The sequence below is a fragment of the Ambystoma mexicanum genome, chromosome 2p (genome assembly GCF_040938575.1).
Source record: "Ambystoma mexicanum isolate Mex_15411 chromosome 2p, UKY_AmexF1_1, whole genome shotgun sequence".
NCBI classification, from domain to species: Eukaryota; Metazoa; Chordata; class Amphibia; order Caudata; family Ambystomatidae; genus Ambystoma; species Ambystoma mexicanum.
The window spans coordinates 348,519,220-348,538,953 of record NC_090923.1 but is presented as its reverse complement, the minus strand read 5'-3'; the positions used below and the strand labels follow the sequence as shown (position 1 = coordinate 348,538,953).

Sequence of the window (19,734 nt, the reverse complement as noted above, 5' to 3'; positions counted from 1 at the left end):
GCTACTATATGCAAGTTGGTCAGGAGCGACAACGGAACAACGAGGCGGGGGCTTAAAAACAGCCTGGGAGACCTCACTGGGAATTGAGCTGAGCAAGGAATTATGGAAACGGGTGTATATGCAGACTAGAGCTATTTCACCAGCACAATGGCTTCTGGCATTAATAGAAGGAGAGTCACGTGCCAATAAGAGACTGTTGGGTATGGCATTATGTTCTAGCTAGGTCCTGGGGTAGGAACACTCCTCCAATGTTTGCTGCCTGGCTTGAGAATATGACAATGTGTGAGCTTAAGGAAACCAGGTATGCCTCGACGCTGCCCCCTACTGGGCGACCATTGGACTATTGGGGGGCCTTTCAGACAATACATGGCAACAGAGGACGAATCGGAACAGACTTTGGGGGCAAGTACCTAATGGATGGGTGGAGAGATGATGGGTGGGGCATCCTTTCCTGATAGAAATCCCCCCCCTTTTCCAGTGCATTCCTATGTCTGTAGAGCCTTTTTAATGGACGAGATGATGACTAATGTAGAGGAAATAGACGAGACGAAAGGAGGGCAAAGGTGGGAGGGTACCGGGAGGGAGGCGATTGGGGAGGGGTTATTCGTGCAGGGTTTTTGTAGTTCGCTATTGTTTGTTAAAAGCAATAAACAACGTGTTAAAAAAAAAACATTAAGACACCATTGAAGTGTAGACCTCCAAGTTCCAACATCCCCATTCATTAAATCCATGACGATATTACGTACACACAGAGAGATATACACATATACATAAACCCACACAAACCAAGATTGGGAATCCTGACTGTGTTCCTTCAAACTAGCAATCGAATCTCGTTAGACACCTCCGGTGAAAATGCAATACAGCCATATTTAGTCATTAACCTAACTCAGAACAACATGTCCCATTGAACACGCACGGCACGTCTGTGGTGACAGCACGTCCACCAAAACACTGTTGCTTAGCAACCTACCAATACAACATTTGTTTTACGAGTGGAACTCTAACAAGGCAATCAAGTTCCATCCTTCGACTTCCAGACCGCCACAACTGAATCGTAAGTTTAACTTCACAATCTTAAACAAGATGCTATTTTTGTAACCTCACAACATACTGGTCAACGGGCTCACCCTTGCTGTATGCATGCGCTCTAACAGGACCCACCATCACCAACTAATGTTGATGCAGCAGCTATTTACACAACGGAACTCGTATCCAAAACGGCGCCTGATGAGCCCCATGTAAGTAGCAACCTAATTAATGATGAATATCAGTGAATACTACATAACTTGATGTGATTACTTATCTACAACTAACTGATCGATAGGAACAGCTAAACAGAGGAGGCCCCCGCAATTAAGACCAATAGATGTACACGCAATTCTGATACAAGGCATAAATTAGTTTTCAAAAATTCATTAGCAGACTTTGCTAATTAAATCTTTTTTGATTAGCAAACAGACCCATTTGATTAGCAATTTTGTACTCATTTTTAATGTCACCATAAGTTATTTGTACCCAATACATGAAATTAGCAAAAAAAAAATATAGCAGTAATGCGTACTCCTGAAATAAGACATTAGTGAGGGGAGTCAGACCTTGCAAAATCTTCAGCTAGACCTGCAGGTCGGGTAACTTAGTTTACTTATTCAACCGATGAGAAATGCACTCTACCCAAAGCAGAAGAAAAAAACAGAGGACAACACATTTAAAATTCGATTTCTGTAAAACTGCAGGTCACTACAAACCCACTTTATGTTCGGAACACTGCTGCCACTCAGAGGCTGCCATGCATAGTGAAACCTTTGACATTTTATTTGGCAAAGTAAATGTTAAAAAGTTTAAAACATCTCTTGCAAATGGTACTCGTCCTTCATAAAATCAACTTGGCTATGCAAGTGGGTGAAAAGACTTTCCAAGCCTTATGGGAGTGTCTGTAAAATGTAGGTTAGCTGCATGAATGGACACAAATACATAAGATAAAAAGGCCCTGAAAACAGTTTGGCCAGCTGTCTCCGCAGGTGGCAATATATAATACAATCATAAAGCAAAGCAAGCTCAGGAGGCCAACTACAGTGTTTGGTATTGCAGTAGATCTGTAGATGTACAGGCTGGATGGAACTATTGATCACTCTTTTGCATAAGCATCTAGTTTGCATAGTGTATTTGTTATGTAAGAGGCAAGAAAGACTTAGAGTGGATTACATATTAGGCAGAGAACTGAGCAAACTAGGTAGAATATTATAGTTTGTGGTCATCTCACTTTCAGGGTACCTGGTATAAAGCAACAGGGTGATTAGGTAGAATGTCAAGGAGTATTGGTTTGCTCATGGGGGCACCAGTTGCAAGATGTATTCAACCTGCAGTCAACTAGGTTTGCCATCAAAGGCATTTGATAATATACATTTTCAAAAGTGTTCACTTGTCAATATGATGCATCTTCCCAACAAAATGATTTGTATTTGACACTATGAAATTTAGAACATCAACCTAAAGTTTACTGGAGATGAGGCAGTGTTTTACAGTAGCAATACTGTAATTATGCAACAGCTTACATTTTAGGAATGGAATTGCAAGATTGTCTTTTAAAAAAATATAAAGTTGACACATAGTGGTGTTTACCAGACAGGATATTGAAAGCTTAGTAAAAATATCATCCTGATTATTTCTGGTTTGCAATTATTTGAAAACAAAAAATTCTTGCCTGGCACTCACACACATGCCTTTGACACTAGTTGAGGAGACGATTACTGCACTCTCTCTCCATTAGCACTTGTGAAAAGAGAAAAAGAGATTGAAGAGAGGACCGAGGACGAGAGAGAGAGGAATGCAGGGCGAGCTGTGATTTATGGAAGAGGGCAACTTAAATAGCTAACTTTGCTACAAAAGGGCCAATTTGATTAGCAAACCTACAGAATTTCATGGCAAATTGCTATGCGACACTGCTCATTATATGCCTTGTGATATCTGAATCTACAGGCAGCACACATTAAGTTGCCCAACAAGGTAGGGCTTTCTATCCTTTGAGATAGAACAAATAACCAGTAATACAAGCATGATTTACACCAATGTTATCTACAGGTCATCCTCCAAAATACTGCACAGTTGTCACATTGATGGACTGCACATCTTAACAATATCGACGTTATGAGATATTACTAGGTGAAGTATTAGAATTGATTATAGACAATCTGAAGCAGTCACAACACCATAGAATTTTGCGATGCTAACATTTCTGACGCAATTTCATATTTGTTCATAGAACCGCGACACAAAGAATTGAAATGTTGAGAATATCGCCTTTAGCTCCTGATCAAGAGCTGGATATCTGGATATGAGTTGCAGTGCAGTAGCCGGGAAGCGTTGGACACAGCGCGTGGTCCCCAGCTGACTTGACGGAGGAACCGATTTGGCTCTTCTCGCCATTAACTTCTCCCATTGGAATGCAACTTTCAACAATTCATTATTTTTTTCTCCAAAATCAAGCACGTAGAGCTCATTTTATAAACTGTTTTCTTATTGGATTTTTATTGTTATTACTAATCTATACTACCATTTGCTTATGAACGTACGATGTGATTGACTTATATTGTAACAAAAATAAATACTGACAGCTCAGTATAACTATGAGATGTTTTTTGCAATCTTAACATTACAAGCAGTTATGATAAACAAACCTGAAACATTTTTGACTGAAGTTGTACTCAGTATAATAAGTATGCATGGGACGGGGGAGTCCTCAAGTTTTGGACATTAATTGTGCCAACCCTTATTCAAATTTCACACTCCACCTTCCTAGCTCTATGTGCACCACCTGGTTTGCCGCCCTAATCATGATCTGTAAAGAGTGCACTTCCTTCACATCTAGCGCAAACATCAATGTCAGGCTGCACCTTTGAGAGCGTAGAACCTTGAACATCTAATTAAAACCTTCCCGTCAGCTCATTTATACTTATAAAAAAGGAGTCAGTCACAATTCGTTTTCCCCATTTCTACTATCAGCGTCTATTTCCCATACAATCACCTTTCGTAAACCGCCTGCCAAGTGTCCAGGACGTTTGACGTTTAGGCTTACCAAGTCAGTCACATCTCAACTGGACAGAGCGATACTAGGAAGACCTGCACTTGCCTTGTAGAACACATGATTAAAGAGAATAGCATCTGCGACTATTGGTACATTGTACCCCTTGGGTGTCTCACCTTAAGCATAAGACAGTTCACAAAAACTTGGATATAGTTGATCCTCTAACAACCCAATTTACCCCCAAACACGATCTTACCTTGCAGGTCTTGTGGTCATACCAGACCAGCGCGTGGTTACGTGACAGCACCTTGCAGTCAAAAGTGGCATTACTCTGCGCCGGACGGCAGCGGGCCACCGAACGCCCGATCTTGACAGGCTCATCCAGGTAGACATGGCGCTCCTGGAAAGGGTGCGAGTTGGGACGGCAGGTGAATATAGCCAAGGCTGAAGGCATGGATGACAGCTCGCTCCGGCCCGGCGCCGCCGAAGAGACAGGGGGGAAGCCTTCCTGCTCCAGAGCGAGCCCGAGAGCTGCAGCGCTCACAGGCGCATCACCCACGGGCGGGCGGGGCGAGCCAACCGTCCCCCCGGAGCCCCATGGCCGTTGGCCGGCCAACACCCGCCGAAAGAGCCCAGAGCCGCCTGGCAGTCGATTGCTCACTCCATTCCCAGGACAGGGGCTCCGGTACTTCGGGGACGGGCGGGGGACTCCGGGAGGCACGGGCTCCAAGTAAGGGGGAGCCGAGAGGTCTTGACTCCTCTCTGATCTCAGGCTCTAGCCACCGCCTGGTTATTCCCACCAGCCGCCTCTGTATACTTGTTCCTATTGTAACAGACCCGCGGGTCCATTCCAGACCCTGCGCGCGCGCTCCCGACACAGGACGGTGAGACAGCCAGGGCGGCGAGCACGGAGAGAGTGACGCTAGGGAGGAGCAGTGCAGTAGCCGGGAAGCGTTGGACACAGCGCGTGGTCTCCAGTTGACTTGACGGAGGAACCGATTTGGCCCTTCTCGCCATTAACTGCTCCCGTTGGAATGCAACTTTCAACAATTGATGGTGTCTTTTAACTATGATAATAATTCAACAAACAAAGCGTCATTAAGTGAACCCCGAGATTTGTTTCGTTTTACATTTTTACTACGTTTCGTGCATCCGAGCAATATTTACAATACGTGTCAATATTTTAAAAAACTTGACAATTGCCATGCCATGTCGCATATTTTTTCCTCTAAAATCATTATGTAATTTACAAGTTGCTGTAGCTTCTGCATATTACTAAATATCAAGCGACGAAATTATAACATGGCAGTTGAAGGCTCATGTTTGATCAGCTATTACTTTCTTTTCGTGTCCTTCTTCTATGGTTATGCCTCAGTTAATATTCAATAGAAAGCCGCAGTGAGCTTGGAAATGAAAAGAGGACTTTAAACCAACGCAACGTAAACAAACAGACAGAATACTGCAACATGATGCTCTTTCCGTGAGTGCTTCCGTGATTTGCCGTATATGTTAGTCAATAAATACAGATTCTATGTCAAGACCGGAGGCTCTGATTATGCTTACTCTTCAACTTTACTGTTCAGCAGCAAAGAAAACATTTCCAAAGAACATGAATACAAATTTATAAAAACTACAATAACCATGTTTTTTGAACATTTGTAGTTCATTTCTATTGGTCTCCAACTGACCACGTGACCATTTCTAAACCAATAAAACAGTCCTCAATGAACAAATACTCCTGTCCGCTTTCCCTTCTTCCTCTTTCTTTGCTGCTCGGCAGCGAGTTAAGTACTTTCTTCTATATTTAACAGTTCGAAATCTGTGTATGCATGTTTATTTCACTTAGTGTGACGCGTGGTGTTTACGATATCAGGCGGAACATTTCCGCGACGGAAAGGCGGCTCTGAGGAGCGGCGACCGCGACGGGGCTGGTGCTCCGGCGGCCGCAATGCCGGCGATCCGTCATAGAGGGCACTATATAACGGAAGAGAGAGCGCGACGGGACCGCGTAGTTCCGGTGCTCTCTCCTTCGTTATATTTCGTGTGCTTGGATTCAGTTCAGAACGAACGTTGTGTGATCCCAGAGGGAGACTCTCGGATATATATTGGATTAAGAGCAACAACAACACGCATCGCTCGTGCGTAGCGTCCTGTTATCAGCTCTACAGCGCCCCTGCAGGCAATACTCTGTCACCGCACCATAAATCGGGCACAGTCCCAGGTAAAACCTGTAAATTTGAGATCTACTCCTATATTTGGATAAATTATACCAAGGAAATCCTGGTATATATACTTATATATATATTTGAGTATATATATATATATATATTATAATTATATATCATATCATAACATTTTGTCCCAGGGCCTGGGAATCATGAGTTCCTCTAGTGATGAGGGGAAGGCTGGGGTCAGCCAAAAGAGGAGCCATTCAGAAATGAATGTTGTCTTCCAGAAAGCCCTGGGGGCTTCTCTGGGACATAATCCGCAGCAGATAGCGCTGATGGAGGATTGGCTCAGACTATCCCAGGGCCTGGAGGCGGATAAGAGCCTTAAGGCTCGAATGAAGACAAAAGGGGGCAGTAATTTAGCTCGCAGGGCGGATGAAGCCCACACCCCCCCGAGCACTCCACCTAAAAAGAAAGGTGGCAAAAGAAAGAGAAAGGGTAAGACGGTGCCTCGCAGGGGACGAGTATCATCCTCAGATTCCTCAGAGGAGGGCGAGAATGACTGGGAGGAAGAATACCCCGATGAAGAGGAAGTGTTATCTATATCCTCCTCAGATGATGATCAGGAAGCGTTAAAGAAAAGGAAGAAAGAGGAGGAGGAGATAGCAGATGAAGGGGATTTCGATCCAGAAACCCTGATCCATCCCAGGTCCTCAGAATGGGAACCTCCCAAGAGGATTTCAGCATATCTAAAGAAGCGCCTGAGAGCGCCATTAGCCAAAGAGGCGAGAAGCAAGATGAGGGCGGAATGCCCCAGACCTCTTCTCCCTGAGGGAGCGGCGGACACGCCGGTAATAGATGAAAAAATGATAACTTTTATGAGTAAGTTTACCAAAGATGTGAGGAAGGGCCTGGACAGATCCTGGCGTTCGTGTCAGGACAAGATGTTGGATATGACGGGGCCCCTCACAAAAATTCTCCAGATGGGAGAAGAAGCGAAGACGAAAGGAGAGCCGATTGACCCGGCAATACTTATCGGATGGACACAGAGGGCGATATGCATGTTAGGAAACGCTAATCATGCTATTACGACAGAAAGGAGGAGATCGTTACTAGTGAAGATTGATCCAAAATTGAGTGAATTGGCCTCCTCAGAATCTACCACTTCGGCAAAAGGGAAATTGTTTGGGGACTCCTTCATAAAGGAGCTCACCAAATTTGTAAATTCATATGCAGCTTTAGACAAAGCTCAAGCCTCCCTTAAAAGAGTGTTCGGGAGACAGATTTTTGGACGGGCCAGCAGAGGGAGGGGTCGTTGGGCTGGCCGGTTCCAATACAATCGATCCTATCATGACAGATCACAATGGAGAGATTATGAGGAACGCAAACAAACACCGTTCTTCCCTTCGAGAGGTAGAGGAAGAGGCAGAAACTGGCGAGGTGAACGTCAGCAGAACAATCCAGGTGAGACCACCAATCCCAGGCGTAAATACCATAGAAGTGGGTGGGAGAACCGCCCAATTTTTACAGAATTGGTTGAACATATCAGGGGATACCTGGGTGATTCAGACTGCGCAGGGTTTTTATATAGATTTTCTAGACACACCCCAGCAGGAGAAACCACCAAAGGGAATAGTTTTGAACAGAGGAGACAAAATATTGTTAGAAAGAGAGTTGAGAGGTTTGGTAAACAAAAAAGCCATACGTCCAGTTTCAGATCAGTCAAAGGGTTACATAAGCAATATGTTCCTAGTAAAAGGGAAACACAAGACAAGACCAATAATCAACCTGAGAGGTCTAAACAGTTACGTGGTATACAGACACTTCAAAATGGAGGGGATACACCTACTAAGGGATATTCTACTTCAGGGAGACTGGCTAGCCAGAATAGACTTGAAGGATGCATACCTGACTATTCCCATAGCAGAGGAACACTGCAGATTTCTGAGATTCATCTGGGGAGGAACGACATGGGAGTTTCGATGCCTCCCTTTCGGACTGGCATCAGCCCCATGGTGTTTCACCAAGATGATGAAACCAGTAGTATCACACCTCAGAGCTCAAGGGATACGACTCATAATTTATCTAGACGATATATGTCTGATGTGCCAGGAGAAGGAAACACTGGTAGGACAAGTGCAATTAACAATAGAATTATTAGAAAACCTGGGCTTCATTATAAATTGGGAGAAATCCAGCTTAATCCCAACACAGAAGATGGAATTCCTAGGGTTCATAGTGGACTCGGATCAGGGAACCCTCAGTTTACCCATTCACAAAGTGAACGAGATCAAGAAACAATTGAGACACACACTAGCAAAGGGAGAAATATCACTGAGGGACATAGCGAGATTGGTGGGACGCCTTGCGGCTTCAATTCAAGCAATCTTCCCGGGGCCATTACATTGCAGGGCACTCCAGAGATTGAAGATATATCACCTCAGAAAGGGCGCTTCATACGAATCAAAAGTGAACATCTCACCAGAAGTGAGGGAAGAGTTGAATTGGTGGCTCATTCATATGGATGCATGGAACGGGAGAGCCATATTTGGTTCATCCCCGGACCTGATCATAGAATCAGACGCCAGCAGATGGGGCTGGGGAGCCCGTTGCGGGAATCTATCGACAGGGGGCAGATGGTCGGATCAGGAGACGAATCTCCATATAAACTGTCTAGAATTACTGGCCGGATCGTTTGCAGTCAAATGCTGGACACAAGAGAGAGTTCAATGTTGTGTCCTTCTAAAGATGGACAATATCTCAGCAGTCAGATATATCAACAGGCTGGGAGGGACAAAATCCAGAATTCTTGCGGAACTAGCGAAGGAATTTTGGGAACTTTGTCTGGAAAGAAGAGTTTCAGTGAGAGCAGAATATCTGCCGGGCCAACAGAATGTAGTGGCCGACTGGAATTCCAGATACCTCAGAGACTCCAGCGATTGGAAACTGGACGAGAGGGTGTTCCAGGAACTAATGTCTCGGTGGGGTCCATGCCAGATCGATCTTTTTGCATCGAGGTTGAACAGACAATTACCCCGATTTTTCAGCTGGAGACCAGACCCGGAGGCAGAGGCGATAGACGCTTTCCTGCAATTCTGGGGCTATCAGAGGAACTATGCATTTCCCCCGTTCTCCATGATAATGAGGACCCTTGCTCAGGTGAGACGTCAGAGGGCATCACTAATCCTAGTAACGCCAGATTGGAGAGGTCAGGTATGGTTTCCCAGTCTTCTGGAGATGTCTTATCAAAACCCACTGACCTTACCCAAGGGAGAATTAATAATACGAGACCCCAGAGGTCTCAGTCACCCTTTGGTGAGGTCAGGAGGAATCAACCTGGTAGCGTGGGCGATTTCAGGGGATCTTGGATTAGGCCAGGACTATCGAATGAGGCTGAGAACATCATCAACGAATCCTGGGCCCCCGGAACACACAAGGCTTATAGATCAGCATGGGCTAGATGGCGTAGCTGGTGTTTGGAGAGGAACATACATCCCGATGGAACGGATGTAGTACATGTAGCAAATTTTTTAGCTCAGATGGCAGCGCAAGGTAAAGCTTATAGAACCATTAACACGGCCAGGTCTGCGATATCGGCTGGACATCCTAGAGTTGATGGACTAGCGATTGGGGAACACCCATTAGTTTGTAGACTATTAAGAGGAGTAAAAATGATTAAACCGCCTAACGAGAAATATAGTGAATTATGGGATGTAGATAAGGTCCTGAGACTATTTTTGACATGGCCAGATAATCAAGATTTGACACGTAAAGCAATTTCAGGTAAATTAGCTATGATTTTATGTCTGTTAGCATGTAAAAGATCGTCTGATATCAGAGCACTGGAGATTAATAGGCAGAGTGTGTCCCCCAATGGAGTGACCTGCCTCATTTCGAAGAGGACTAAGACAGGTTTGAAATCTATTTCATATGAGGCTTTTCCAAATCAACCAAAATTATGCCCAGTTAGATGCATAAAGGCATACGAAGATATGACGAGGGAAATAAGACCCCAGGGGGTAACTCAACTATTAATAGCGATTTGTAAACCTTTTAAAGCGGTTAGACCGGCGACCATAGCCAGATGGCTTAGGTGGGTGATGGCAGAAGCAGGCATAAATATTGAGAAATATGGCGCTCATTCAGTCAGAGGAGCGATAGCTACTAAGGCATATAACATAGGGGCTAGAGTAGAAGACATCATGAAATCGGCGGATTGGTCGAATGAATCGATTTTTAAGACTTTCTATTTTAAACCTTTAGAAAGTGCAACATCGTTAGTGGTAAGTAAGCTTTGAACAAGCATAATCAGAGCCTCCGGTCTTGACATAGAATTCAGATTTTCCACACATTCGTTACAGAAAGTCATAATTCTATTAAAGACACGGAGGCGAAGGATTATCCCACCCGATCAATCGTAAGAATGAGATGTTTACATAACATGTTTCTGATATCATTATGCAAAAAATCGTTTAAGAGGTATAATGAATATGATGATGTTGCTAATGTTCAATGTTTATACAAGTTATTACTAGATGTGGTATTATACGATTGACCCACCCTGTACTCGATTTATAGTCACTGTTATAAATTATGTTTTTCTCTAGGGACGATGTCAGATGGCAAACAGATGGGAAATTGAGAATGGAAGAGAATATCAAAGACGTACAGAACTCATCCTCGCAGAGTCAAAGAAAGAGGAAGAAGGGAAAGAGGACAGGAGTATTTGTTCATTGAGGACTGTTTTATTGGTTTAGAAATGGTCACGTGGTCAGTTGGAGACCAATAGAAATGAACTACAAATGTTCAAAAAACATGGTTATTGTAGTTTTTATAAATTTGTATTCATGTTCTTTGGAAATGTTTTCTTTGCTGCTGAACAGTAAAGTTGAAGAGTAAGCATAATCCTTCGCCTCCGTGTCTTTAATAGAATTATGACTTTCTGTAACGAATGTGTGGAAAATCTGAATTTTCCATACTAACGTGAAGGAAAGTCATGATTCTTTAAAACGTTTTTTTTTTAAGTGAATTGATTTTTATTGAAAGTTAGGGATAATTAAGTAGACATTACAGCAAGTTGCATGAAAAGTGAGGTAAATCATAGTTATGATAATTGATGATGCTGTAGTTAACTACATACAATATTATATATAATAAATGTCATTATAATATAAAGTGAAACCATAGCATGTTTCAGGACAAACAGGAGGACAGACAGAACACATTAAGGGAAGAACAGGGAGAGGGAAGAGCAACAAAGACAATAAAATAAGCATTTTACAAAGTAATCATTAAAGGCATTCCATTTGTTATGAAACTTAGGTAAAGGTTTTGTTGATAAGGCATACATTTTTTCAATTCAGTGAAAAGAGCTGAGTTCCACCATTAATTAAAGTTTAAGGGGGGGAGGGGCGCTGTTGCTCACAAAGTTGGAAGCAGCTTCTTGAGTGAGCTCCGGTAGCTGGCCCGGGTCCAGGGCATAACACTTGCTGAAAACAGACCAGTTTCCGGCCAAAAAAACACAAGATTGTGTATGAGGGTCCCATGCATCCTCATCCTGAAAATCGCTAAGATTTATCCGGCCAAACGTGAGATATGACTGACTGCCGCTACGGGCCTGCGACGGCCTCCAGAGCATGAAGCACAGCGATTTTCCAAACTTCTCCGGGGGCACCTAGACACAGAACACTCCCGGGCCCCATATCCATGGCGCAAACTCCATTCCAGCAACAGCTGAACTGAGGCACAGGCGGTGCAGCGCATACAGAGCGCTCAGTTCGTGCACAGGCACGAGAACGATCTAGGAACAACACCAAGCATGAGGCGAGTTCCTGTGATGTGCAGAATAATTATGCAAGTTTCTACGTGTTGGACAAATAACACCATTACGTCCCCATCGACCCCCTGAGATCAACTATCCACAACATTAGACTGCTCCTGTGGGAGTGCTGCAGCACATTTCAGTTCAAGGGATATCCCACAGCGAACCCCGACGGAACGTGACCACTATTAGTGACTGTAAAGACTGGAGGATGTTATCTCTACTCCTGTTCTCTATATGGCAGAACCGAAGCACAGAGCACCCCATCCAAGATTCTCTAATTGGTAAAACGTGGCGAGCAATCAAGGCTTAGCTCTCAGGAGGTGATGCAGGCTGGTTCTTAAGTACAATGTAGTCCCCAAGCACCCACAAAGGAATGTCCACACACTATGTTAGTGAAAACACGGTCTTTATGTAAATAAGGTTCACAATACATACACAATCACAATAACACAATTTCTACTCTGGCAATACTATAATGGCTAATATAGACAGGTCTACGTGCTACCACTCTTAACTATCTATTCCTTTGAAATGCACCCACGGCTAACAGCCCAAATAACATACGAATCAGATTGTAACATGAATCAACGATATCCCACAGAAAGAAAGCAAGCTAAATCAAGCAATGGCAGAATACTGGGTCGCTACCACCAGAACCAGTTCTGTGTGGGGTCCCCCCGGGCTACCTGTAAATAAAGCGTATTGACAAACCCAGTCCAGATATGCTTAATAAAGTCTTGATTCCTTCTAAAGGTTCTACAGCCCCAATGTACCTGGTTTTGTAGAGTTCTTCGATGAGTCATCGAGGGGCCCTTCTTGAGTGAACTCCCTTTAAGGCAGGAGCCACGGGTCGTCGAGATTCCAAGTGAAGAAAAAGGTGAACACTGTCGTCGGGGAAGCAGCTTCCATCCCTGCGGTACTCTTTGACAAAAGCTTGTGAACGTCCTGTGAAGATGAGGCGTGCGGTATACCTCGCCGATGATAATTAGTTGCCGCAAAGTGTTGATGAAGATCTTTGGCCCAGGAAGGGCATCGGTTCGTCGGTGATCGGGACGTGACCACGGCTGACTCTCGGTACTTTGTTGGCATCTCTGAGGTCTTCGGATTCTCCTTGGTCGTCGATGACCTTGATTTTCTTCAGCCGGACAAATCGGTCGACGAAGATGAACAAGAGAGTCCTTGAATCAAATGTCTTAGGCAAAGGTGGAGTGTAGCAGCTCCGGCCGTTGAACAGCACAACGTCAAGTTGTCCTGCGTCTGGGCAACACACTTCAACAGGCTTCCAGTGGTTATAGCAAACCTGCGAACCCTGGTCAGTGACGATGGACTTGGATGTCCAGGTGCTTCACTTCGGATTTCGCGGCAGTCCCCTTCTCCGGTCGGCAGCCTTTCGAGGGTCTGACTTCCAAGGAGTTTTGGCAAAGATCAGCTGGTGCACAATGGTCCCTCGTAGCTCGGGAAGAGGTCTCGTAGCCAGGTCCTCTCTTGGATCAGTTTCTTGATTGCACAGCAGCTTTCAGATTACATTAAATGGAACAGCGGTTCACCTTCTTCCGGCTCGGCATCGAGAGTAAGCATCAAGTATCGACTTCAGCTTCTGAACGATTTCCATCAGTGAGAGGTCCCCAGATATACTGTTGGTCTCCCATTCACTCTCCTGGGTCACACTCAGGCAACCAATCAGTCAGAAGGGCATTCATGCAGTCAGGAAGCCAACCAGGCTCACAGTGCATTCAGGCCATTCTTCTCCATCCAGACACTCACAACACGGAATGTGGATTTGGATAAGCGCCCAGCCATTCAGCACTCCACCCTGCATTCATACCGGTTTCGGGCAGGGCTGTCTCAGTCATTGTGTCACACACCAGATACTAGACACCCATAACATGAAATGTGTATTCGTCACACACTCCATTCACCAAGGTCCCACTCCACTGGTGTACCTACAACATACAGTAATTGGGAAGGCTCCAGCCAGTCTGGCCTGGACTTCCCCACAATACCATATATGGAACTTCCACCCAACAGCCAGTCAGGGGGAAGGGACAGAGTCAGGGCTTCCCAGGACTTTGGGAAAACAAGGTAACAGGCAATAGAAAGCAAGAGGCCACATGGGCCATCTTGTCTCCTATCAGGAATCAACCTATTCCAATGGCAGGGCCTGGGTATCCCAAAATGGAGGATACTCAGAGCACCTGTCAAATTCAGCATGGAGCTGCCACCAGCCCATACCCTGCTCTGGGGGCCACCCACAGGTGCCCAAAAACATACACTAGGAGTACAGGGTTGTACTCCCACCCATGGGTGCCATAAGGGTATCCCAAGGATCTGTTCACCACGACCAAAAAGAGGAAGAGCCGCACCGCCAGGAGTCCCACATAAAACTCCTGCGTGGAAAACAAGACAGAACATACAGGATAAATGGACTAAAGGACAAGGATACAGTGGCACTGTCCCTCCGATACATTTCCAGCATCACAGTAATAGTGGGTATACAGGACCTGGCAGCCATTTTAACTTTGTGACAATTCGCCATGCGCAGCTGCACCTTAGTTACACTTAAAGGGCAAGTCACAGAGGGGCACAGCAATAAGGCTCAATAAAACATAACATATTGAGTTTGTTTGTTTGTTCGTTTGGTTCTTTATTTGTAGCGCGTGCCACAGACTGGACAGCAGAATAAGTTTACAATCGCCGACCCTGCAAACAAATAAACAAGGGAAGCTGGAGAGTTACCCAGCTCATGAAGACACTTGACGCATGCGAAGCCCATGCAAACCGCAATCTCGATACCTGAACATTACTAAAAAGCTGTATTAGCGAAGGCATCTTGCAAGAATACACGCTATAATGGGGGTGCGTCAACATAAGGCATGAGAGTCTAGAGCCTTGAAAAATGCCTAAAGGAGCTACATCCAAGAAAAGCGGAGCAATGGATACGTTCACCAAACCGGCCCCCAAGAGAAGTCTTATGGGAGATAGCGGGTCTGGATCCTCAGGGCCGACCCGTCTCTGCCATCACCAGACATCATGGATCTGCAGGGTATCTTTACTTCGATGCAACAAGGCTTCGCAGCCATTATCAACAAACCTGATGGCCTTTATACCAACATCACAACAATCTGCAATCAACTGGAGAAAGCCACGCAACGTTCACAGAGGGAGAGACGCGGATCAACACTACAGAAGATACGTTGGAGGCATTGCAGAGCACAGTAACCAGCATGACAAAGGACCTGGGTACTGTTAAATGAAAGTGAAGATTTAGAGGCAAGGACCCGCCGCAACAACATACGAATTGTAGGGGTGCCCGAGGATGCATTAAAGGGCCAGATGGAGCTAGCAGTTGAAGGTCTGTTAAAGGATCTGCTGGGAAACCCAGGATGGTCGTCGATGTTCGTGGTTGAATGTGCACACAGGTCATTGGCCCCGCGGCCTAAGCCAGGCACCTACCCCAGACCAATAATAGCAAGGTATATGAACTACAGAGACTTGATACTAAGAGCTGCCAGAGATAAGCAGGACCTGAAAAAGGGATCCAGTGTGATCTGTATATTCCCCGATTATACTTTGGCAGTCCAACAAGAAAGACAAATGTTCATGGGAGTTAATAAAATGCTGAGGGACCGTATGATACCCTATACAATGCTAAATCTGGCCAGGCTATGTGTGCAATACAAGAATAAAACTTATTTCTTCACATTTCTGGAGAAAGCTGTCACCTTTGTAGAAGCAAACATTCCACTTCCTGACACGCAACCACCAAGGGTTAATGATGGAGACGAGTAGGTGAGGAACGGGGCTGGCTGCTCTAAACACTATGGATTTGATTCTGGCTTGGGGAATAAGAGATATTTAGTTGACGCTACTATCTTCCGATTTGAGATTCTGTGTCGGACTGCTACCATCCTGTGGACCAATGTACTTCATAATGTGTGCTGGTAACGTTATGCTTGGATCTGGTGCTGTAAATGGCATGATACTGATATAGATCCCCCCGGACTCTGGCCGCCACTGCAGTGGCCCCCCATGCAAGTGCATAGTTTAGTGAAGGGGCTGAGGGAGGGGCTTGGGAGGAGAGGTAATGGGTCATGCATAGTTGAAGTTTGGGTAAATATAAGGAAGGGGGTGGGAGGGAAAGGGGGAAGTTGGGGAGTTAAAGTTAAAACAATGCACAGACGAACAACGGAAGATTCTGGTGGATTTGGGTGAGAAAAGTATGTATGAGAGACAATGGCTGATAAGGGGGGTTGACAGGAATAAAACTACTTAGCTGGAATGTGAGGGGTCTTGGCATGTCTGTGAAGATGAGGAAAATGATGGCGTATGTAAACAGACAAGGAGCACAGATACTATTTCTACAGGAAACTCATTTACTAGAACACCAGGCACGTAAACTCAACCCGGGTTGGGGAGACTAGATATTACACCTCCTATTCCACTAGAGCCAGTGGAGTTATGATTCTAGTGCATAAATCACTACCGTTTCTCCATTATGCGACAGAGAGTGACCCGGGAGGTAGATATGTAGTCGTACATGGCAAGTTAGGCAGCACCAAAGTGTTGCTGATCAATATATACGGTCCTAATATCGAGGACCTGCAGTACTATGAAGAGGTCTTCCAGAGGTGTGCTAAATACCCAACAGCCCAAGTCATATGTGGAGGGGACTTTGACACTAATAAGATGTTGACCTAGACAGAACATCAACCACCCCCAGATCCCTAAGTAGGGCTGAACGCACAATACAGACACATATTGCAGATATGGGACTGAGGGACGCCAGGTGGTCTTTGCATGGGACACAAAGGTCTTACACTTTTTACTCATCGGTCCACGATATGCACCCCAGAATAGACCTATGGCTGTTATCCCAGAGGGCTTTGGGCTGGACGTCAGAGACTAAAATACTGCCCAGGACACTAGCAGATAATTCTCCGGTGACACTGACGATTGATATCCCTGAGGGGGAACCACAGTGGGCACCATGGCAGTTCAAGGCTGCAGCGTAGACAGATCCAGTATTTAGAACTAACCTAACACAACTTTTGTTACACCAAATTGTACTCTCCCAAGTGCTGCCAGAGTCAGCAAAATTGATGGGTACTTGGCCCAGATACCTGCTACTCTCCTGTCAGCCTAGATACACCTTTGACAATGCATGATACACCTTTGACAATGCATGAGATAAAGGAAGCTATAAAGTCCCTCCCTGGTGGGAAAGCTCCTGGCTCGGATGGGTTGGGCGCTGAATTCTATAAGGTATTTGTAGATATTCTGGCACCCCACCTTCATTCACTATGGAGCGAAGCCCTGGAAACTGGCATGCTACCAGACATGACACGCAAGGCGGTCATAACCCTGCTTTTAAAACCGGGGAAGCCACCTCAGGACTGTGGTTCGTATCGCCCGCAGTCCCTTATAAATACTGACGTGAAGATATTCGCAAAGATACTGGATACCCGCTGTTAGGGAGAATTCTCCTTTATGGCTAATTTCCCTCACCTAGTGAGTCCCTCAGCAGCTTTGCTGGATTTCTGGGGTTTATTTTTTCCATCTGATAAGAGTGTGAGCCTTTTTCCCACTCTTACTTGTGTTTTGCCATGTGTATTTCTACTGTTTGTGTGATCTTGGGCTCTGGAGCTACACCACTACATGAGCCCCCCCTTTTTGTGTGTGTTACACAGCACCTTCAGTGCAGCGACACAGGGTTGTCTTTGAGACTTCCCACTGACTCAATTTTTCTGGGGCTGACTACTGTCCCCCAGAAACATGTAAAGTTGCCAGTAACTTTATATAGTCACTTTAAACTACAGACCCAGTACACCCCATCTTACACGGAGTATTGGAAAGGGTTAGTTCCTACCCCTTTTTTGTCTGTGCCTCTCTGAGCTTTATTTTGCTCTCTTAACACTAAGACTCGGCTGGTGGCAGTGGTATCTACCCTAACATTTCTACCGTGATTATACTATATAAACGTGGTACTGTTTTAGGCTATTGTATTAGCCTCGAACTTAAACCCGCTAGACCAAATACTTTTTATTTTGGCTCCTGTCAGGTTTTATCGCCATTCCTTTTTATTAAAATCCTTCTTGTGTTTTACTTTGCGCGGCAAAGCAGGTTTGCCTTCTTTGTTCGCCGACCTTTGGCGGCTGGGTGCCTAGGTGGGCTGAACGCGAGGGAGGGGTTTTAGTCACCCACTGCACAGGGTCTCCTTGGAGACCCAAGTCGTACTTTGTGTCGATTGGCTGAGGTGGTTGTCCGGGCCGGACAACCCCCCTGCTGAGTGATTGACAGCCAGGCTGTGTGAATGGGGGATTTTGGCATAAAATGCAGGACTCTTGGGCTGGAAGTCAGAGTCGCCACTGGAACTGCAAAGAACCGAAGAGAAGCGGAGAAGTGATCTTGGGCTCTGGAGCTACACCACTCCATGAGCCCTCCCTTTTTGTGTGTGTTACACAGCACCTTCAGTGCAGTGACACAGGGTTGTCTTTGAGACTTCCCACTGACTCCATTTTTCTGGGGCTGACTACTGTCCCCCAGAAACATGTAAAGTTGCCATTAACTTTATATAGTCACTTTAAACTACAGACCCAGTACACCCCATCTTACATGGAGTATTGGAAAGGGTTAGTTCCTACCCCTTTTTGTCTGTGCCTCTCCGAGCTTTATTTTGCTCTATTAACACTAAGACTTGGCTGGTGGCAGTGGTCTCTACCCTAACTTTTCTACTGTGATTATACCATATAAACGTGGTACTATTTTAGGCTATTGTATTAGCCTCGAACTTAAACCCGCTAGACCAAATACTTTTTATTTTGGCTCCGGTCAGGTTTTATCGCCATTTCTTTTTGTTAAAATCCTTCTTGCGTTTTACTTTGCGCGGCAAAACAGGTTTGCTTTCTTTGTTCGCCGACCTTTGGCGGCTGGGTGCCTAGGTGGGCTGAACATGAGGGAGGGGTTTTAGTCACCCCCTGCACAGGGTCTCCTTGGAGACCCAAGTCGTACTTTGTGTTGATTGGCTGAGGTGGTTGTCCGGGCCGGACAACCCCCCTACTGAGTGATTGACAGCCAGGCTGTGTGAATGGGGGATTTTGGCATAAAAGGCAGGACTCTTGGGCTGGAAGTCAGAGTCGCCACTGGAACTGAAAAGAACCGAAGAGAAGCGGAGAAGAAGACGGCTGCTGCAACTCCCGAGTCCCGGTGAAGCCCTGCTGCAGTCCTGAGCTATCTACCCTTCAACAACAAGAGAAGATCCAGTCCGGAGTCTTCTTCCCTTGAGCCTGGCGGGATCAACCAGCTCACCTTCCACAGCCAGAGAATCATCTTCTTGGTCGAAATCGCTGCACACAGCTCTAGTGGTCCGGATAGCCATCTGAAGTGCCTCTCCTGTTTTAAAGGCGTGCACCTTTTATTCACCGTTGCTTCGCTGCTGCTGGCGTCATCCCTGGGTAGTGCAGATCGCTCCAGACGTCCTCCTTCTTGTCTCCACGACTGAAGCTCCAGGAACCGTGAGTCTGCAGGAACTACCAGGAACAACTGCTGTGGCACCAGCTTTCTTCAACGAATAAGGTACTGTGTCCGACTTCGAGGAACTGGGGTGAACCTTTCTTCCTCACCAAACGCTTGTCCTTTTCTTCCTTCCCTCTTATAACTTTTGCCTCCCTTTGTGACAATATCTAAGTACTCCTGGCAATCTCGAATTGTGAACTTTACTA

General features: G+C 45.5%; 1 protein-coding gene across 7 annotated transcripts in view; it reads right to left on the bottom strand.

The window, feature by feature from the left end:
- Positions 1–4,906, bottom strand: part of SLMAP (sarcolemma associated protein) — a 1,535,859-nt gene extending 1,530,953 nt beyond the window's left edge. For 5 of the 7 annotated variants that reach the window (XM_069643687.1, XM_069643688.1, XM_069643686.1 and 2 more), the window contains exon 1: positions 4,281–4,625. In XM_069643687.1, the coding sequence (XP_069499788.1) occupies positions 4,281–4,478 (198 nt within the window). In that variant the 5' untranslated portion in view covers positions 4,479–4,625. Of the gene's footprint in view, positions 1–4,280 lie in introns of all 7 variants that reach the window. The other 2 variants (XM_069643684.1, XM_069643683.1) reach the window with 2 other exon arrangements.
- Between the last annotated feature and the right edge of the window lie 14,828 nt (positions 4,907–19,734).